The 19878-nt window shown below is 54.4% G+C and overlaps 7 protein-coding genes across 7 annotated transcripts; 3 read left to right on the top strand and 4 right to left on the bottom strand.

Annotated features, from left to right (window-relative positions):
* The first annotated feature begins 660 nt into the window (after positions 1-660).
* POJ06DRAFT_209019 (rab-GTPase-TBC domain-containing protein) lies at positions 661-3773 on the top strand. Its single transcript, XM_056185409.1, has 3 exons — positions 661-1206; positions 1269-1532; positions 1582-3773. Exons 1-3 carry the CDS (start codon positions 949-951, stop codon positions 3631-3633), a joined length of 2574 nt encoding a protein of 857 aa, XP_056044832.1. The 5' UTR covers positions 661-948; the 3' UTR covers positions 3634-3773.
* A 113-nt stretch (positions 3774-3886) lies between these two features.
* Positions 3887-5199, top strand: POJ06DRAFT_275101 (uncharacterized protein). The gene is made up of 2 exons (XM_056189636.1): positions 3887-4186; positions 4259-5199. Exons 1-2 carry the CDS (start codon positions 4038-4040, stop codon positions 4887-4889), a joined length of 780 nt encoding a protein of 259 aa, XP_056044833.1. The 5' UTR covers positions 3887-4037; the 3' UTR covers positions 4890-5199.
* Positions 5200-7688, bottom strand: POJ06DRAFT_251354 (uncharacterized protein). Its single transcript, XM_056187389.1, has 2 exons — positions 5862-7688; positions 5200-5807 (listed from the first exon to the last, which is right to left on the bottom strand). The coding sequence occupies exons 1-2, from the start codon at positions 7437-7439 to the stop codon at positions 5400-5402; spliced, it is 1986 nt and encodes a 661-aa protein (XP_056044834.1). The 5' UTR covers positions 7440-7688; the 3' UTR covers positions 5200-5399.
* Positions 7689-8019: 331 nt separating this feature from the next.
* Positions 8020-11202, bottom strand: POJ06DRAFT_281166 (SNF2 family N-terminal domain-containing protein; the record flags this gene model as incomplete). The annotated part of the gene is made up of 10 exons (XM_056189929.1): positions 8020-8080; positions 8183-8578; positions 8636-8773; positions 8834-9138; positions 9202-9383; positions 9436-9508; positions 9562-9645; positions 9707-10724; positions 10781-10902; positions 10942-11202. The coding sequence occupies 10 exons, from the start codon at positions 11200-11202 to the stop codon at positions 8020-8022; spliced, it is 2640 nt and encodes an 879-aa protein (XP_056044835.1).
* Positions 11203-13964: 2762 nt separating this feature from the next.
* Positions 13965-15518, top strand: POJ06DRAFT_251369 (uncharacterized protein). Its single transcript, XM_056187390.1, has one exon. It carries the CDS (start codon positions 14107-14109, stop codon positions 15055-15057), a length of 951 nt encoding a protein of 316 aa, XP_056044836.1. The 5' UTR covers positions 13965-14106; the 3' UTR covers positions 15058-15518.
* POJ06DRAFT_300718 (Nup53/35/40-type RNA recognition motif-domain-containing protein) lies at positions 15498-17656 on the bottom strand (the record flags this gene model as incomplete). Its single annotated transcript, XM_056190717.1, has 1 exon — positions 15498-17656. The coding sequence occupies exon 1, from the start codon at positions 17520-17522 to the stop codon at positions 15498-15500; it is 2025 nt and encodes a 674-aa protein (XP_056044837.1). The 5' UTR covers positions 17523-17656.
* Positions 17657-18018: 362 nt separating this feature from the next.
* Positions 18019-19398, bottom strand: POJ06DRAFT_237515 (uncharacterized protein; the record flags this gene model as incomplete). Its single annotated transcript, XM_056185956.1, has 1 exon — positions 18019-19398. One exon carries the CDS (start codon positions 19396-19398, stop codon positions 18019-18021), a length of 1380 nt encoding a protein of 459 aa, XP_056044838.1.
* Between the last annotated feature and the right edge of the window lie 480 nt (positions 19399-19878).

Here is a 19878-nt window from a genome sequence, read left to right on the forward strand (position 1 = left end):
AAATGGAAGGTTTGGCCGTTGGCTGTGGCTGCATTACTCGGTAACAATGAGCTGGTTGCCGCAGCAACTTGCGCCGCACTTCAAATGTAAACAAATAAGGTAGACGCGCGCTTGGTTCTGGTGGTCGCCAGAACGCTTACGCGGAAATCTCTATCAAATTGCCTGGCAAAAATTTACGCCTAAGTATATGTAGGTAATCTCGATATTGACCGAAAAGCTGTTGTAGAATATTTCATAGCGCGCCTAGCTCTTGATAGATCGAGAAACTATTCGAACACTAGGGGGCCACTTGTGAGGACATGCATAACACAGGGGTTGACTTATGATACCCCGCACAGCTCCATCTGGGCGAGCCACACGACCTGATACGAAGATACAATGAAACTCGGTGACGTAAATAAATTGACTTGTCAGTATTCATTTTTCTGTCCATCTATGTTTATGCTTCTTGAATCAGAGTGAAATATAAAGTAGGCGAAAGATAGGAGGGGTGAATGGACAAGACGCGCGCGTAAAGTTGTTACGCGCTTATGCGCTAACTGCAAGGGTTGAAGGCGCAACAAACCTTAATCGCGACAATTGGTAGACTGAGACAACCCCTGACGCGCCTCAGGAAAATGCGTTCCAAGCCCCTAGTGGGCTAACCTTGCTGCAGCGCGGCATACCTCTAGTTGCGAATCCTTGGAGTTCAGCGAGCAAGCTCTTTTCCCCGGACGCTCGCGTGTTTCTTCGTGCTCCAAGGTCTCTTCATTTGTTAATTTCTTGCAGTCGCTCGTTTATATTCGTCTTGTTTGTTTTCAGAACGTTTACTCTTTGAGTCATTCATTCCTTTGATATTCTCCTTCTTCCGATTTCAGACGCGGTGCGCGGATACATTCACTCGTTCAGTGTTTGCCAAATTTCCTTAGGTCGTTGACCTTCGAATTCATGCATTTCTAATAAGGCACAATGGAATCAATGGAAGACAACAGTCGAGAGTCTCTCTTCACGGTATCGTTGTCGGATGCGTCATCCGTCGCCAGTTTCGTTCCGGAGACTTTGTCAGAAGAAGTGGCTCCCTCTACGGCACACTCGTCGATAGGAACATCGCTTGGGTCGGCTGAATTTCCTACCGATGAGTCACCGGATGAGGAGTCTGAGACTGTTAACTGGAACGAATTGGAGCGGACAGAGTGCCAAGAGTCCCGAGAGAGTGCTAGTGACGAAGTATGTCTCACTGTTGGTTTGAAAAGACACTGGTATGAAGCTAACATATCGGATTTTTAAAGAGTACTGCATATCTTTTAGCCCGTCTGGAACGAGAAAACGCGAGATTTGAGCGTGATCCTAAAGCATTACCATCCAGTGCTCTCCCGCGGAGACGTCGTCCTGTGTCGGTAGAGAAGTTACGAAAGATAGTGGAAAAGCAAAATAGTCTAAGGATATCTATGATTCCGAATGCTCCACAGCTAACGGATCTCGAATTTTGGGCTGCACTGGTTGCCGACTATCCTCGTACGGCTGCTAAACTTCCATGCTTACTCTCCAAAAAGGTACGGCGGTTTCCAGTTTGGAGGGCGGAATTTACTAATGGTCATACAGATCAAAGGTGGTGTGCCTCCTCCATTGCGTGGTCTAGTATGGCAGAGCATGGCCGGAGCGAGCGACCCAACGTTAGAGTCTCTATTCAACGCACTTATTGCAGAACCTTCGCCGTACGACAAAGTAATTGGTCGAGATCTACATCGTACGTTTCCAGAGGTTGAGATGTTCAGGGAACGAGGCGGTCAAGGACAAAAGATGCTCGGTCAGGTCCTTCGCGCATTCAGTTTGTACGACATGCAGGTCGGATATTGCCAAGGTCTCGCCTTTTTAGTCGGCCCCTTGCTGATGCATATGGATGAGCGCTCGGCGTTCTGTGTACTTGTGCGGTTGATGGAAGAATACGACTTGCGGACGATGTTTACGGCGGACATGGCAGGACTCCATCTTCGCATATTCCAGTTCACTCAGCTCTTGAAGAAGTTTGTTCCCGCAGTTGATGAGCATATGGAGAAACTTGGCGTGCAGTCCATCTACGCTACTCAATGGTTCCTTTCATTTTTTGCGGTTACTTGCCCGTTGAACATGCTCCTCCGGATCTACGACGTTATCTTCGCTGAAGGCGCGTTGGAGACATTAATGCGTGTCGCCATTGCTGTCATGCAGGCCAATGAAGAGCGAATATTGATGTTGAAGGAAGAGGATGAAGTACTTCAATTGCTTTTAGGTCGCTCATTGTGGCAGGCTTATGAAGGGAACGCGGACGCGCTTATATCGGACGCCATGTCTCTCACGACAGTGGCCACACGTGATGTTTTGGAAGACCTTGAGAAGTTATACAAATCAAGGCGTGAAGCCGCAGCCGAAGCCGCACAGCAGGTGTTGGACTCCCCCACAAAGACGATGAGTATACAAACGTCCGAGCTCCAAGCAGCCGCAACTCGATTTCTGGGTCGCATTTGGGCCAATGTTGGGTCGAACTCTCCAGCCCATATGACGCCTACCAACAGCATGCCTGGTCGTACATTGAGAAGAACAGGATCCAGAGCGTCGCTAACGTCAACCATCAATTCGCTGGAGTTGGACGACGGTTCCCAGTTTTTCCGCCAGTCAGATCAGAAGCAAAATATGGAGTTGCACAACCAGATCGAGGATCTTGTAATGGCATTGAGTACTCTTCAGAAACAGCACATATCGGCAGTGGAGGAACTCGAGGTCGAAAGAAGAGCCAGAGAGGAGGAGCGGAGCGTATTCCAAAGCTTTCTGTCGAACCTACCAGACGACAACGTGAATCCCCAAGTTTCGTCGAGTATTGCAGACATGAAAGAAAAGTTTGGGCACCAAACGGCTAGCTCCCAACGGTTAATGACATTTAAGGACCTGATTAAGCAACTTGAGACGTCGCAAGCCGCGACTTTGATGGAGAAAGAGCGAAACGCGTTTTTGAAGAGAGATCTGGATTGCAAGTGCGTCGAAGTCCGGGACTTAAAAGATCAGCTGTTTGAAATTAAGAGCAGGTACCAGGATGTTCTGCGGGAAAAGAGCAAACTGGAGCGGACGTTGAATGAGGTAAGACAGCGGCAGACGCCCAGGGAAGATCTTCCGTCAGACTATGAGTATTTCGATATGCCTAGCAGCCCAGCAGTCAGCAGTTCACCAGCGCGGACCTCCCCGGCGGCACATGGCCTTCGGGAATTGCGTCTTGGTCGTCAGAATCAGCTCCGTGGACAATCAACTTTCAATAAGCGAAGCAGCTCGCTCTTTGTTCCTGAGGACGTCACTGAGGCTCTGAATTCGCCATCTACACCGAATCCGGTTTCGCTTCAGCCAGCTTCACCGCCATCAGTGGGATACAGCTGTGACTCGTGCGATGCGCTACGCATGGAGCTGGCCACCTCGAAAACAAGTGAGGCAGTTGCTATACAAGACCTAGAGGAAACAAAGAACAAGTTCGAAAGGCTGAAACGCAGTGTGCCGGGTGGCGCGAATCCGAGGTCACCTATTACGCATTATGCTACTGCGCCGCCGAAACTGGAGTCTGCTCCAGGAAGCACTGGTGATGGACAGGCTAGTGCATGGCCAAAACTTGGCAAGTTTGGATGGACACGTTGAAACCATGAGCAATCGGTATGAATGGGATGCTTATGTGTTCGGTATATCATTTTGGACGGCCAATTGTATTATTAGTGTTATTGGTAGATATGGATGTGATATATAAAACACTTCATAATAAATATTTCCGTAGAAACTGGAAATAAAGTAATAAATGAGTTGTTATTTTGATTCTGGGCGGGATGACTGGCTGGCGCCACTGTACCTTGCGCCCTATCCGCACGATGTTCTGCATTTATGTCAACATGGCCACCCCCGTTCCAAGATCCAGAATACTGCGCACTTCTACTCCGCACTTAAGCGAATAATTCCAATAACTGGCACTTGATCACGCCTACAGGCGCCGCATCATAATACGAATGGTGTTTACAGGTTCTAGAGAACCAAGTCCACTGATTTAAGCAATGACGGATATGATGAAGCTCGAACTGGACCGGAAGCGTGTCACCCTGGTGCTCGAGATCAACGCCGAGTTGTTTCTCGAGTCGATACAGATCCAGAAGGCATCGGAAGGCGATCCAGAGAAAGCGCGGCAGGATGCTACGTTTATCCAGTAAGTAATTGTTACAATTTGCAGCGTTTGATATTGTCGGATGGGGATGCTAATGGCGGTTCTGGCGTGCAGTTGCATGAAGCGATTGCAGTGTAATCTTGCTTATTTGGCCGGCGTCGCGGATCGAGGAAAGATCACGCACGCGCCTCAGTATCCGCAGATTCTAATACCGCCGCCCGACGTTGCAAGATTAGTCGAGCCATACAAGAAGTTGCAGGAGCTATTCCGGGACGCGGTGACGGCGCTGCAAGCGATGCAGCTGCAACAGCAACAGCAACAGCAACAGCACCAGCACCAGCACCAGCCATCACAAAACTCGCCGCAGCTTCTTTCACAACCACAAATGCTGCCACAGCAAGTGCCGGGACTGCAGCAACAACAGTATCAGTTGCAGCTCCAGCAGCAATTACAGCAACAAAAACTCCAGCAGCAACAGCAACTTGAACAACAGCAGCAACAGCAGTTGCAGCAGCAACAGTTACAACAATTCCAACAGCAGCAGCAACAATTGCAGCAGCTCCAGCAGCAACAGTTTCAGTCACAACAATTCCAGCAGCAGGCTCAGCAGCCCCCGCAACAGCTGGCGACGGCTGCCCAGTTTCAGCAGCAACAGCAACGATATTACCAGCAACAGCTGCAGCAGCAACAGCAGAAGTTTCAGCAAGCGGGATTCATGCCGAATCAACTCCAACCGCAAATTTAATCCTTGCTTGAGATATCATTTGTGGTTATAGAGGGAATGTTGATATGGAAATATATAGTCAGCTTTGTATTCTACCTTGGCTTGGTTGGTTTTGGCGTATTATCGTGGGTTAGTGCCGCTACAATATTGGCAAAAGCTGGGGAATATTGCTTTAAGTGCAGTCTTAGTGCATGTGGCTGTAGCGGAATCTACTTTGTATATAAAGTGTTTTGTTGTTTGTGCTCTTTTACCTAGAAGTCGATGTATATTATTGTCCTGAGTCTCGCTTTGGAACGTTGGTTTTGCATACACAATACAATTGAATCATCATCATCTCGCAAGAAACGCTATCATTATTTTTGCTCCCTAATACTGCGCCGTCGTGACAACTACTCCAAATCCCCTGAATCCAAAAAGATGTACCTTAGTCCTAACTTTTAGAGAGAGATAACCAAAGAAAAAAAATTGCGCTTTCGTCCCAAAATCAAAATCCTGAACTAAACTCGCCACGAAGTAGTGCACACATCAGACTCACTCGGGAGGCTCAGACTTCTTCGGCTGTTTCTTTGACGACTCGTCGCCGGACGAAGACTCTGACGGCCCAATATCGATCAGAGTCTCTGTGTCGCCGCCATCGTCCGATTTCCTCGACTTTTGTCTGATTTCATGACGCAACGCCTTGACGATCTCTGTCAGCTCGGACACTTGCTTCCGTAGCTCGTTGATCTCCCACACGCCCGGCTCGGTCTCGACATGCGGCGCAACCGCTTTCACCCGGTCGAGCCATCCGGTACGATCAAGATCCAGCTCGCCTTCGAGATCCTCCCAGTCCTGCCTCGTGTCGTCATCGGACTCGCCTATTGCCCGGTTCCGCAAGATCTTTTTTGCAACGTACGCCTCGTAAAACGCAACCGCGAACAAAATCGGTGAATACACAGCCTGTCATCGTTTTAGCATGGTTTTCGATTTTAGCGAAGGCAACAAAGGACTTACAGTCATGACAACATCGTTCAATCTCGCGTACATCCGCTTTGGCATCCACCACTCAAACGGCAAGATTAGACCGAAGATCTCAATCAGATTCAGCGGCGCGACAAACACGTTCTCGTCCGGGGCCCGCACAAACCGAAGCGTTTTCTGGGCAAACAAAGCCAGGAACTCGTCGACGGCATTGTCGTACACTTTTTCGTAGGCTGAATTGAACAGCGCAATAAGGATGTTGAGGAGAATAACTGTGACGACAAAGGTGAAGATGTAGTTCAATAATGCCGCGAACGGTGGGGCAAACTCCTCGAAAGCTTCGAATTCGGGGGATGCCAAGACCGTGCGAGTCATGTACGAGAAAGATCTTTGCCCGACGTCTAATGCGCCGTCGGCCGTGTCGAGACCAATGAATGCCTGCAAGAAACCGACGACGATGATGATCAACAGGACAAAGAACACAGCACTCTCTTTCATGAGCTCTTTCAACACGACCAGCATCGCGCCAAAGAATTTCTGCATGTCGAGATAAAGAAGGAGGCGGCTCCACATTAACGGCGCGCAGAACGCGAGCACGCGGTAGGCCAACACGTCATACGTCTCGCGGCCGGCGCTATCGGGCGGGTTTCCGAGAGCTACTAGTCGCAGAACAAAGGACACGATCAAGATCGCATAAAGCGTGTCGTTGAAGCAAGACCAGAAACTGAAATAGTAGAAACCAATGTGATAAAACTTGACAAATTCGTCAAACACGAAGCCGACCGTGAACACATATAAAATACCCTCGACGGCGTCAAACTCGCCGCCCGGATTAGCCGTATTGACAGCAATGGTATAAAAGACCAAATAGACTATTGAGAAAAGCAGTTGAAGCGCATTCTGGTATAACGGTGTCTTTATTCGATCCGCGTCGTAGTGTGTCCAGAAGTCGGCAACCGCAACGCTCTTGTACGAGATGTACTCGGTCGGATTGTACGGGCTCTGGATGATCCACCCCTGCCACATCCACGTAATACATTTCTGGAATCCGGACGAGCCGATGACAGTCAGCGCGTGGAGATCGATCGCGTACTCGAGCGCGTTCCTCGCGTCCGTGGCTTCGCCGTTGATCACAATCGAAAACCGGCGGCACAGCATCTGCTTGAACAAAAAGTCCTGGTCTTCTTCTCTCTCGATAAGACGTTTGGCAATGACCTCGCACGCCATCGCCTTAAGCGCGTTCAGATCGGCGTCGTAGAGTTCCTGTAGCTCGAGATGACGGAACCACTGCTTGCACGTCAACAGTGCGTATATGATGCAGGCCTTCTTGTCGCCATCGGCTGCCTCCAGTGCTAGGTCCTGGACTTCAGGAGTGATAACCGTCGCGCCGCCGGGTCTTGTGACCCGGGTATCTTTGATTTCGATCGGGATAATTGTGTCGAGCATGGTCTTGAGCCTCAGCGCGACGGTCATGACCTCCTTGGCCGTGATCCGAGGATGCGGGCATGTTTCTGATGTCGGCAGGAACGAGGCATAGTCATCTTGCTGCTGCGTCGACGTGACGGCACGTGGCAGCCTGTTCGTCTGCAGCTCGAAAGCGGAGATCACCATCGGTCCCTGTGTGCTTGAAGTGTTGGGCGTAATTTGTGTTCGGCAACCCCGGCCAACTGATTGTGCAACACTTTACGTGCTGGAGCGGTGATCTCGAAGATTGAAATGTCGCGACTCCGTGTCACGTTCCGAGATTTGGGTAGATGACGAGACAAGTGTAGAGAAGGGTTTATTTGTTAAAACTAAATATGATAGTTATATGTAACCGTTTTCGACGAGGCACTGCCGCGATGAGACGATGACGACCGGTTTGCCCTGGCACGCGGAAATTGAATTTAAAACGCCCCGTGCCTTCACGAATCCGCGCTAACTGGCCCATGCTAGCTACATAACGACAGCGTTTTCGCGCGGTCAAAATAAGGTTTATAACCTGTTTGTCTGATCCAAACGGCGGGTAGATTGTTCGAACCCCATAGATACGGCGGAGTAATGACTTGGGCAGGAAGTGTGCTGTGGTCTAGTAATGTTTATTTCAAAGCAAGCCCGGTCTAGTCTATTACTTATGTACAACTCGATTCTCTTGCCATGACAGATATCCAACCTTAATAGCCGACTGTGGGCCGCGGCTGCTCGCTCAAATCTACTCGTCATCCGTAGCCTCAACAATCTCCCCCATATTCTCGTCGGCACACGCCATCCTTCTGAACACAAACGAGACACATTCCATCTTGGGATCAATCTCGAGCCCATTCTGGAGCACCTTGTCGCCCAAAACGTCAGCTTTGTCCTCCAGATCGTCGTACTTGCCGACCACGGCGCGCGGGTCAATGTGCGTAAACTCGAGGAGCGCTTTGAGTCGGTTTTTGGCCTGCATGCGTTTGGGCACGACTGACTGGCCTTGCAACACCTGTGTTGCCGAAACCCAGCCCGCTCCCTCGCCGCCGCCATCGTCCTCGACATCGTCCGAGCCAGATTCGACGGTTTCCTGCTTGATATGCGTGCCGCCCGTGCCGTCACAATTGCACTCGAGCAAATCATGCGTGTGACAGGCCGTGTCGTCGTAAATGGCGAATATGTCTCGCAACTCCGTCATCGTGAACGAGTTCTCGGACGAGTCGGCTTTGCCGTCCATAAGATTGTCTGCTAACCCCTGTTTTGTGAGTTGGCGCTGGAAGATTTTTTCGTCGATGCAGCCGGTCCTGTTGGATGTTAGAGCGTTTGCGACTGCAAGGGGCGCGAACGAACCGACAACGTACGTGAGCAGACGGTAGATGTACACAGGCCGCTTTTGTCCGTCGCGGTGAATACGGGCCATGGCTTGCAGATCAACGGACGGGTTCCAGTCGGTGTCGAACAGGATCAGCCTTGACGCGCCGACCAAATTTATCCCGGCCCTCATCCAATCAGCATACTGATGACAAAACAGCAAAGAACAAGAAAAAGGGGTTGCATACCCGCCGCTCTTGGCCGACAGCAAGAACGCAAACGAGCGCGTCTGATCGGCGACGTTAAACGCGTCCACAATCTCCTGGCGCTTCTTCGTTGGCGTGGTGCCGTCGAGCCTGTGAAACGGCATGGCCAGGGTCGCCAACAAGCTCTGGAGCAAGTCGAGGGTCTGCGTGAAACTGGACACGAGCACGACTTTCTCGTCGGTCTCATCGTGGAGCTGCTGCAGGAAGCTTTCGAGGAAGATGAGCTTGCCACTGCGGGCGGTTTGGGCCTTGGTGCGGTCGATCGTCGAGACAAAAGAGTCGGTTGCCTGGGAGGATGAGCCGGGTTATGATTTCGTCAGATGAAACCAACAGGGCAAACGGCAACTTACGTCAGAGGCGTTCAGGAGGAGCAGCTTTGGGCTGTTGCAGACTTTCTTTAGTGCCGTGATGGCTCGCAGGTGATTCGACATGTCGTCACTTTTGATCAACGACTTCATGACTTTGGACTCGAGCAAGTCCTTGCAGATGTCGAGCTGTGACCGGGTCGGCTTGCAAAACACGACAAATTCATCTAGTACCCCGTCAGTCGCTGTGTCCAAGATGTCACCTGAAATCGACAATACGTTTTGGAGGAAGATATTTTGCCAGAATGTCGGCCGTACGCCGGAGCACAAATGTCTTTGTCAGTTTGGCTAGCTTGGGATATCGTCAGCAGATGACGAGGCGGCCCTGTGGCGTGCTTGACTGACCTCCTCAGAGCGGGCCCTGCCGAGCTCGATATCCTGCTTGCGCGCATCGGGCTGTCGGGACCGCATTATAGGCAGCTCAAATTCCTGTTGACCAGAGTTGGCGCTAAATTCGGTATGTATGATCACAACCCCCAAAGATACGCACCTTTTTAAACGCGGTATAACTGTCAAACAAGCCGGGATTGACAAAGTCAATCATGGAGAAAAACTCTCCCAGATCGTTCTGGATCGGCGTGCCGGTCAGCAAGACCCGCCTGGGCGTCTTCAAGGTCCGCAGCGCCAGGGCCGACTTGTTGTTTGCGCTCTTGATGCGATGGCCTTCGTCGCACACGACAAGATCGAACGTGACGTCCTTGAGCTCGGACTGGACGAGCCGCAGCTTCTCATAGCCGATGATCATGACCTGGTAGACCTTGCCGTTTGTGAAATCCCTCAGCTTTGCCTTGCCATCGACCGGGAACACGGCGACGCGTTCGCGACCGAGCCACTTCCTGAACTCGCGCTTCCAGTTGCCAATCAGCGTGACGGGACACACGATCATGACCTTGTTCGCGACCGGCGGCCGGCCCCATACAGGATTCTGCTTCAACAGGGTCCAGACCAGCGCGATCGTCATCAGGGTCTTGCCGAGGCCCATTTCGTCGGCCAGCAGCGCGCCGTTGCCGGGAATGCCTGTCATGCCCATCACGCACTCGTACAGGAACTGCACGCCGTCGCGCTGGTGCGGGCGCAGGAATTTGCACACGTACGGGTCGACGACGACGTCGACGGTCGCGCCGGTCGGCCGCGGCAACACGAGCGCGTTCGGCGCACTGGGATCGTGCCGCGGGATCGGGCCCGTGTTGCTGGCGCTGTTGCTGTTGTATTTGGCGTAGAACGTCGCGGCCGAGAACTTTTCGGCGTCGTTTGCGTACGGCGCCTTAAACCCGGCCGATGCGGACGCGGTTGTGCTGAATTGCGGTCGAGGCGACGGCCCGACGACGGCCGGACTATTGTCTCCGGCGTGGGTTCTGAGCGCGTGGGCGGCTTCGGGATTCATGAACATGCGGCCAGACAGAAATTCCTGGTCGGACAACGGCGCGTCGGCTTCAGCTTCGTAGTTGCCGACTCGAATCGTCTCGCCAGGCGACATGGTCGTGAACGCGGCCCGGGTTCGGCCCATGCTGGTTTTCTGCATTAGCTCGAGTCGTCGACAATATGGTTCGCAGAAAAACCTCACACTTTGCCTGAACTGTCCTGCAACGTGCAGACGTGGTCTTTCAATACCAAGATGCCATCGCCATCCCAAGTCTTGTTTTTCTTCGTCGACAGCTTGCGCCAGAGGGCGGTGAAGTACACATCCTTCTGACCAGCAGCAGTGTTTTCCTTGGCCGACGGCACGATCGTCAGCGGCGTGAACTGTGTCGTCGTCGTCTTTCTTGGCTCGACAGCGACGACTGTGCAGTCGTCCTCGGGGCATATTTTGTCGCGGGACGAGATGATTTGGCAGTCGTCGGCAGTCGCGTCGAGTTGGTGTGCTTTGCGTTTTTGTCCTGCGGCAGCAGACGCGCTGGAACCGGCCTGTCCCGCCGCCGCCGACGACAACGGCGTCGCGGCATCGGAACGGGTTATGAACGATGGCGGCTTGAATGGGCGGTACATGACATGGTTTTTTGTTTTCCGAGCTTGTGTATTTTCGCAGTGCGTATTTGTCGGCAATCCCTACGCGTGCAAGTGTTGGTGTGGACGCGTTTCCAATTTTTTGCGAACGCGACCGAGCGCCGCACGACGACCCCCGGGCGTATGATCGACTGCTGCTGGCCGATCACGTGATTCACCGGATCCGATTTGGTGTATTCGGTGTGAGCCATGGACATGTTGGCTAGTAAATGCATATTGGCTAGCAAATGCGAATGTTAAATTTGTAATAAGTCGGTTCCTGGTTGAGAGGTATCAATAGTAGACCGCAGGACGATGGCACGATTCAATTTAGCAGGATAATAATTGGACCACGGCTGGCGCTATCTTGTCTCGGCGGATTTTTGATTGATCTGCGATCTGGGCGTTGTCGATCGCGCTGTCGCCTGTCGGACGTAACAGTTGCATCGGGTTGCTGGTTGCTGGTTGCTAAATCGGCTAAATCGATATTAACCGCGCAACGAACGACGAAGCCGCCCCCACGTCGTGTGGGCGACCCCGGATCCGCGACGACATGCATGCAGCCGGCGCCAACGTCGCCCCGTTATCGCCTAAAAGTCAATTGATTGTTCGCTCGGGGCCAATTATGGCGAGATTTCGTGGTGTTCGCCGTCAGTCTGTTGTTAGCGCACACAGGGGCGGTGCGCGTTAACTGCAACAAAGGGGACGCATATGGATTGTGTCAGCGCGAATACGAGAATACGCAGTGTGCGGCCGCGTTGTCGAAGGCAGTGCGATTGCGCACAGTTGTGTGTATAAATATAAGTTTGTAATTATAATAAGTTATATAGTTATATATAACTACACAGTATATAGCCGAGCGAGCGGCGTGACAGGTGCAGCGTGCTCGCATGCGCGCCGAGAAAGCGGAGAAGGGTGCAGATGGACGGATCGACGACGTGTCGACACCGCGACACCGCGACACCGCCGGCCGAAGTGCAGCGCATGGGACGGAAATGGGAAGCACGGAGCAACTGCCCGCCCGAACTGGCCACGGAGTCCGTCATGCCGGCTAGTGCAAGGGTTCGGAACCCTGGCTAGGATCAGCGTTGGTGCGGCTGGGTTTGGCTGGCCGCTGCTCGTGATTGGTGCGGCCACGGCTTATCTTCATCATCAGTCATATTACGCTGATTACTGTCACACTGCGAGCCGCGGATTGGCGGACGGCGCAGGCTAAGCGAGGAAAAGGTTTGATGGGTCCGTGACAGCCAGCCAGCCAGCCAGCCAGCCAGTCCAATCGAGTGACGTGACTTTGCCTGCGCTAAGTCGATTCGAGATTATAGAATGCTAGGATTACGGGGATTACGGCAAGATAGCATCGTCCCGTGTACTGTGGTGCATACACTGTAGTATCCGTCAGCGCAGCATGATTTTACTGCTCGGTCGTGCGTGAGTTTAATTTTGACGCAAATGACAGCCAGCGGCCTGCCACAACGCAATTATCACCACAAGGCCACAACGCGATTACCGCCTGCGACGCCCGGCCGGAGAAACTACAGACTTGAGACACGCTACTGCAGGCACAGCGCGGCTGCGATTTGCGATCACAGAGGGCCAGAACCGGCCGGGCGACGAGCACGAGCGGAGCGACAAGCTAAGCGCCAGTTAGTCCAGTTGGTCTAGTTAGTGGACGCCACTGTTGGTAAACGAGCCGAACGCGGAAGTCACTCCGCTGGCGTCGTCGGTCTACTCCGTCACGGCCTGGCATGCTCGGCCCCGCGATCGAATAATACAAACTCGGTCTGCTGCGGCAGATGTATCGCATATATATCCTGTATATTAAAATTAAGTATGGATATATATAGACTACCACGTACGTCTAATCCTGCCGGGCGCGGGCGGCGTTGCCAGGGGAATGCAGGGTTCACGTTTCAGCGCCGCGGACGGCGGTGATGTCATCGGGTGTCGAATATCAAGCGACACACGAGGCTTTGGTTTGCCCGCGAGCTCGGGTACCTGGCGACGGCCGCCAACTGGCAATCTTCGATGTTCACGGCCCATTGGCCGATCCCGCGCCTGCGCCTACATTACTGGGCTGGCCAATATAATCCTTAATCCTTCGCTATACTTAACGCGACATCGAGATCGCGACTGTCGGATGAGAGCGGGGCGGCAGCGCAAATTGCACAAGATCGTCGTAGCGTCCGCCGTTCCAGATGGCCAAACATTTGTCAGCGCTACCACCCACGACCTGGCCGGCGATCATGTTCTTTGTTTTTGCGGGTATCGTGTGTCCAGACAAACCCTACCCCTATTCGGAGTTCGGCTCCACTTTGGCAGGCGCTCGCTACTGCGGGTCCAGCCGTGCTCCTGCATGCACAGTGACGTCGGTGGTTGTTGTGTGCTGTGTTTCGCGGCCTCGTTGTCGTTTTCGTGGCCTCCACCCGGTGGTCATCGGCACCACTAATTGCAGACTGAACAAAAATCATGGCCAGCCAATCGAAATGCCCCCAAGTAGGCTCCATTCCTGATGAATTGCCGTTGCCGTCTTGCCGAAGCGACAACCGGGCGAATTCGCCAGACGCACGATCGCGTCATGCTGCGTTTTTGCGTCGCTCGACAGGCGCGCGACGACGACGACGACGACGACGACGACGCGTGCGTTTGCGCCGGCCGCTGCACGTGTGCACACAACCCTCGGTACCTTGCCCCCCCCCCCCCCCCGTACGTCGACTCGACACAGCTCGACATCGCGATGCCACGACACGCCGGAAAAAGCGTGCGGGAAAAGTATAGTAGAGCCACTCATCCGCCCAGGCCCAGTTCTGCTCGCTCTTGTTCTCTTTTTCCTTCGTCTTGTCTGTCGGTCTGTCTGTCTGTCTGGCCTGGCTGGCTGTCCTCGCTGCTGCTCGCCCTCCATCAACCGCCATGGACAGGTCTCCGCTCTCGTTTGCCGTCGCTCGCAGGCATCACTCAGACTCCGCGCTGCCGTTCGCTCCCCTGCATCCAAAACCCGCAGCCCACGCCATGCTGCCCGACTTCCGCCTGGCTCCTCGCTCCTACTCGCCTGCATCGCTCGACGCATACCGCCTGCGCTCGTCCGCGTCTGCGTCCGCGATCTCGAGCTCGTCCGCCGCATCCACTCCGCCAGTCGCCGCGACTCCGACCGCATCGCCGTCGCCGTCGTCTGACCGTGCCCTGCCGCCGATATCGTCAATCCTGGCCGGCAGCGTCGAGGCGGCTGCTACGCTCGCATACTGCGCTGCCACCGCTGCGTCCGCAGCGCCTCGCGACAGAGCCCATTCCTGGCCAACCAGGCCCCTCCCACCCGCCGCCGTCTCACAACTCCCGCACCTGTCGCCCGTGTCAGCCCCGGCTCCAATCCTCGCCAAAGACACGCCTGCGTCCTCGATCGCGAACTCGCCCGCGCCGTCCTCCGTCTTCTCTGCTGCCGGCTCGCCGTATTCTGTCGCGTCTGATCTGGACTGCGTCCACCACAATCACTCGGCCGCCTACCACTACGCCGAACCAGACCGGGCCGTCTCGCCGGCACCGACCGCCGCGCCAGAGCGACCCCCCTGCCCCGACGTGACCACCATCGACGGCAGACCCGCATTTAATTCCTATCTCCAGAAACCATCCCCCTCGACCTCACCCCGGCCACACCACCATTCGGACTCGGCGTCGCCGTCGACCAGCGCCGACAGATACGTATGCCAGGTCTGCTCACGCGCCTTCTCGCGACCAAGCAGCCTCCGCATCCACTCCCACTCCCACACCGGCGAGAAACCGTTCGTGTGTGGCCACGACGGCTGCGGCAAGGCCTTCAGCGTCAGGTCAAACATGAAGCGCCACGAGCGGGGCTGCCACGCAGGGTAAAATCGCCAGAAAACCACTTTTGGAGTTCATCGTTGTTTGTCGTCTTTTTTTGACCTGGGGCATTGATTGTTTCATCGCGTGGCGTTTGCAGACAAAAATATTTTCTCTCTGTTTAGTACCGGAACGCACTGTATACTTTGGAATTTGTCGGGTTGTGTTTTGTTGCCGGGCCGCTGTGTTATTAGCTGTAATGTTAGTCTGGGATATCTGGGTTCTATCGGGATTGTTTTATACGGAGTATCATAACTTGTCGGGCTCTTGGCTTTGTTTTGATATTGTGAATTATGTTTGTATCGATTTCATATTGGGCTCCTCTGTACAGATATACAAAAGTGACTTCGTCGTCGTTGTTTGCTGTAATTATCATGCCATCCCGTAATTAATCTATATAATATAATACATATTCGCATGCACGACCGCCACACACCACCGCTGCTGGGCTACAAATCGTCCCACCCAAAAATAAACTCCTGCGCCTTCTTCGTCGTCCATCCGAGCCAGCCTTCTTGTCCCTGCATTCGCTTGCCCGCGCCATTCAGATCGTCGCCCGCACCGCGTTTAACGCCTTGCGGCGGCAGCAGCTGCTGCTGCTGCTGCTGCTGCTGGTGGTCCTGGCCGCCCATGAAGATCGACGCGAGACCGCGCAGCGTGGCGGAACCGGATATGCCCTTGCGCTCCTTCTCCTTGAAAATGCCCTCTGGACCCCGCACGTCGATGCGTTTGCCCAGTCCGGCTGGCATGCTCGTCGTCCTCGGCAGCCCGCCCGCCTGCCGTGTCTCTTGACTTGCGTGTCGCACCGATGGCTGTGGCTGCTGCGGCGTGAACAAGCTCGACGAAGGTTGCGGCGGCCGCAAGCCGTCGTCCCCGTTCCTCCGCCTGTTTGCATACGAAGCCAAGTCCTCGCTTGCTCCTTCCGACAACAGCGCGTGGATATTCAAGCTCGGTCCCGACCCCCGCATGCCGCTCCTCCGTATGCCATTCGCCGACGCAGGGGCTGGGCCGGGCGAAAATGCTCCAGACGGCGTGTGCGGCACGCAGCCGATAACGTAGTCCATGCTACCCAGCGGCCGTCCGTTTTCCGCCAGCGCGCGATTCGCGGCCGACGCGGTCGTGTACGTTATTTTAACCCAGTTCTTGCCTGTCTCCACCGGCGTCGCCCCGCTCGCGCCCGTAATGTGGTCGCCCGTAGAACCAGACGGGCCGGACGAGAGATGTTCCATGATCGTGCCGAATCTCGCGAAATGGTCGACAACGACGTGCGTCAGATCTGGAGGGAACCCAAACACGACCACGCTCGTCGGCTGGTCTTTGGTCGGCGACGTCGACGTCGACACGTTCGGCGTGCTTGGCGTGCTCGGGAGGCCTGGCTGGCCGTATTTATCTTCATTCTGAGCCGCCGCCGCAGACGACGACGACGGCGCCAGCGCTGTCGTTTCTGTCGTGCCAGCACCAGACGTGGTGGGAAGCTGGAACGCAAACGGCGACGCTGCGCCGGTGTCGTAAATCGAGTCCGTCGGCGGCAGCTCGTCGATCTCGCCAAACGACACGTTCGCGCTCGAGCTCTGCGCGAGCAGCGACCGCGCGTGGTGTGGTTTCGGCACCCCGAACGACGGACCTCCAAACTTTGAACCCCGGCCGCGTGAGGCCGACGCTGATGATGACAGCGCCGTCGACGACTGCGAGCCAGGAATAGCGCCCAACGGCGTCATTGGTCGCGATTGTCCAAGTCCTCCGGGAGATGACGCACCTGCTCCTGGCGATCCGGCATATCGGTCAGGCGTGTAGTATCCATTGGCGTTCGCGGCGCCGGGCGAGTTCTTGTACCGCATGTGCGTCAGGTGGGATGGCACGTATCGCCGACTCTCGCCGGTCGTCGCCCACGCGGGAGCGGGAGGCGGAGCCCGCGGCGGCGACGTGAGCAGAAACGCGTTTGTAGACGGGATTTGGCTTTGCTGCTGCTGTTGTTGCTGCTGCTGCTGCGGTTGTTGCGGAAAGAAAGCTTGTCCACCGAACTGCTGCTGCGGCGACATTGCCGTTGACCCGCGCAGATCGAAGACTGACTGAGAGTGCGTGAGTCCACCCGCTGGCGCACCGAATGAGCTCGCGAATTGCGATGGCGTAGCCTGCTGCTGCTGCTGCTGCTGCTGCTGCTGCTGTTGCTGCTGTTGCCCGAATGGCGAGCCGAACAGACTACCACTCTGAGGGGTCGTACCAAAGCCACCTCCAAACGCTGGCTGCTGCTGACCTGTCGATCCGCCCGATCCAAACAACGGCTGCTGCTGCTGCTGCTGCTGCGGCGTGCTCATGCTCGGTGGTGCATTGTTTAGCGAGAACGAAAATGACGGCGTCGAACTACTTGGCTGGCCGGTCTGTCCGGGCATGGCAGCAGTACCCCCTCCTGCGCCGCCGAACGAGAACGACGGCGTCGATTGCGCGGGCTGTTGTGCCGCCCCGAAAAGACTCATCGTTCTCTTTTTGTATGATCGGAGTTGACGTGATGCGCGATCTTGCGCGGGATGACAGATGTGCGCGTGTGCGATGGGGGTTTGAAAATTTGGTGGTTGAGCAATTCGGTTGTGGTTGTCACGGTAAACAAAGCTGAAAACCCTTTTGGCTGCGGCGTTGAGCAACTTTGGTCCTACACGCTGGCTATACATACGACGTACCAGCGCATAAACTAACTTGTACAATTACAATTAACGCTGCGTATTACTATCCACCACAAACATACCTCAGCTATATGTACGTCTATTACAAATCACAACAAAGCGAACAAATTTCAATCTCAGATATATACTCCTGATTCCCACTTTAACATTAACAATAACAACAACCATATACGCCAAATTTTAAAATAGACTTCCCAAAGCAAAATTACCTCCGCCTGTCCGCTATGACAGCACGTACAATTAGTACGGAAATACCAAAAGTATCAGCAAGCACAAATATTTAGGAACTCCATCATGTCGAATCAGCAGAAAACGAGGACGGCATTCGGGCCACGACCCCGCATCCTTCGATCGGCGACGATGACAGAGATGGACCATCACGCACAACGATCTGGAATCCGTCGTTTTCCACTGTCATGCCCGTGCCCTCGCATTCTGGAGCGAGATTGCAGTAATCGTAATCAACTCCGGCACCACTGATATCGTCGTCGCGGTTGTTCTTGTTGTTACCACAATCGATGACGACGACTGGCCGTCGCCTCGGTGATATGACTCCCGCCGACGAAGACGGGGAAGAAACACTGGAGGACGCACACCCGTTTGCCACGTCGCGAAGGCTTTGCAGCAGGGATCCGAAATCACGGAAATACTCGGCTTCGTCGTCATCATATTCGTCGTCACTAGCCGGTGTGGCGGCTGCTACATCGCCCACACTCGGGCGGTCGCTGCCATCGAGGACAAAGTATTCCGAGACTGACGGTCCCATTACCTGTGCGTCCAGCGCGAGTTCCGACGAAATAAGGACATCACGGCGATCGTTCTCGATATCCATGGCGACGTCTTCGTCATTCTCTTCTGGAGGTGTCGGCCATCCGCCTGGGTAGTAGCGCGGCAATCCTGATTCAGTTGAATACCGACGAGGCGACCGCTGAACATCGCCGATATCGGAGGCCGACGTACTCGCCGGCCAGTGTAAGTTTCTGGAAAGAATGTAATCGTTATTCGAAGATGCCATGTCCACTGGGCTCTCTGTCACCGCACTACTGCGCCTTCGTTTGCTATTGAGTGTCCAAAATTGATCTTCAGCTTGTGAACTACTTGACGACGCACGCACCGACCTCCGTTTCTGCGCCAGATGTCCACGTTTGCGATTCTCGTTGGTCCAGCCAGCAAGATATCTCAGGGGCGAAGTCGGCCCTTCGCGCTCTCCGTTGCGACCAGCAATCGACTGCCAGAGCCGGACCAAATGACTTTTCTGGTGCAACTCATCGGCCACATGTGCGTGCATTAGCTCTCTCGTCTCGGACAAATCGACCACCGATTCGACAACATTCTCGTCCTCATCGTCGGATCCGAGATCATCGTAATCGACATACGTAGCATCGTCCCTCATCTCGTCATCGTCGTCGTCGCAGTCCTCCTGCAAAGTATCGCTGCTGTCGTATGGGCTTGACCCATCGTCGTCACGCACGCTGCGCTTGCGACGCAGGCCTTCACGGCTTGTAATGTTTCCGGTAACATCATGGCATGGTGGAACAATATGTATTGCCGGCGACAATACGGTGCTAGCTATGCCAATGCCCACATCATCCTCATCGCAACTTGTTTGCCGGCGCCGTTTGAACACCCCGCCGATATTGTCGCTTTCAGAATACGAACTGATAACGCTCATAGAAACCAATTGATGTGCTACTTTACCGTCCCAGTGTCCGCTAGCAGCAATCCTCGATGCAGTTAGCAGCAGGAAAGAACGAAATATGCGGGGGACGATCAAATATGCGGGCGTTATAGTGTTGTGGTTGACGCCCCGTACTCGGGTTGGCTGCACAGGCACATGAAGCTGCGGCCGTCGCCCGCGCGCCTCAGAGCGCGCTCTTTCGAGACATACCCGCCGATAGCCGTCTGGGCTAGGGCTCGGCCTAGAAACGGTACGATACTCTCATAACTTGTGAGCGCCTCGTGGCTGTGCCAACTGTGCCACGTTTAAGTCCGAGAAAGTTCTCGATGCTCGGAGAAGGACCCTGAACTGGGGCGGAGTAAACATTCGCCGACGATGACCATTGCTCATCTCTCGTACCCCGGAACTCGTCACCCCATGATCACTTCACGAATCGCCACCGCGGTTCCAGAATTCTCTAGCAAGGCCGAATGT

Source organism: Lipomyces tetrasporus (assembly GCF_029532465.1).
Source record: "Lipomyces tetrasporus strain NRRL Y-64009 chromosome Unknown POJ06scaffold_4, whole genome shotgun sequence".
NCBI classification, from domain to species: domain Eukaryota; kingdom Fungi; phylum Ascomycota; class Lipomycetes; order Lipomycetales; family Lipomycetaceae; genus Lipomyces; species Lipomyces tetrasporus.

Excerpts from the sequence above, each read along its gene's own strand:
- POJ06DRAFT_209019 (XM_056185409.1), top strand. The coding sequence starts at position 949 with ATGGAATCAATGGAAGACAACAGTCGAGAGTCTCTCTTCACGGTATCG. Across the intron at positions 1,207-1,268 it reads GAGAGAGTGCTAGTGACGAA|AGTACTGCATATCTTTTAGC; the intron begins GTATGTCTCACT and ends GGATTTTTAAAG. Across the intron at positions 1,533-1,581 it reads CATGCTTACTCTCCAAAAAG|ATCAAAGGTGGTGTGCCTCC; the intron begins GTACGGCGGTTT and ends ATGGTCATACAG.
- POJ06DRAFT_275101 (XM_056189636.1), top strand. The coding sequence starts at position 4,038 with ATGACGGATATGATGAAGCTCGAACTGGACCGGAAGCGTGTCACCCTG. Across the intron at positions 4,187-4,258 it reads CAGGATGCTACGTTTATCCA|TTGCATGAAGCGATTGCAGT; the intron begins GTAAGTAATTGT and ends TCTGGCGTGCAG.
- POJ06DRAFT_251354 (XM_056187389.1), bottom strand. The coding sequence starts at position 7,439 with ATGGTGATCTCCGCTTTCGAGCTGCAGACGAACAGGCTGCCACGTGCC. Across the intron at positions 5,808-5,861 it reads TGAACGATGTTGTCATGACT|GCTGTGTATTCACCGATTTT; the intron begins GTAAGTCCTTTG and ends AAACGATGACAG.
- POJ06DRAFT_251369 (XM_056187390.1), top strand. The coding sequence starts at position 14,107 with ATGGACAGGTCTCCGCTCTCGTTTGCCGTCGCTCGCAGGCATCACTCA.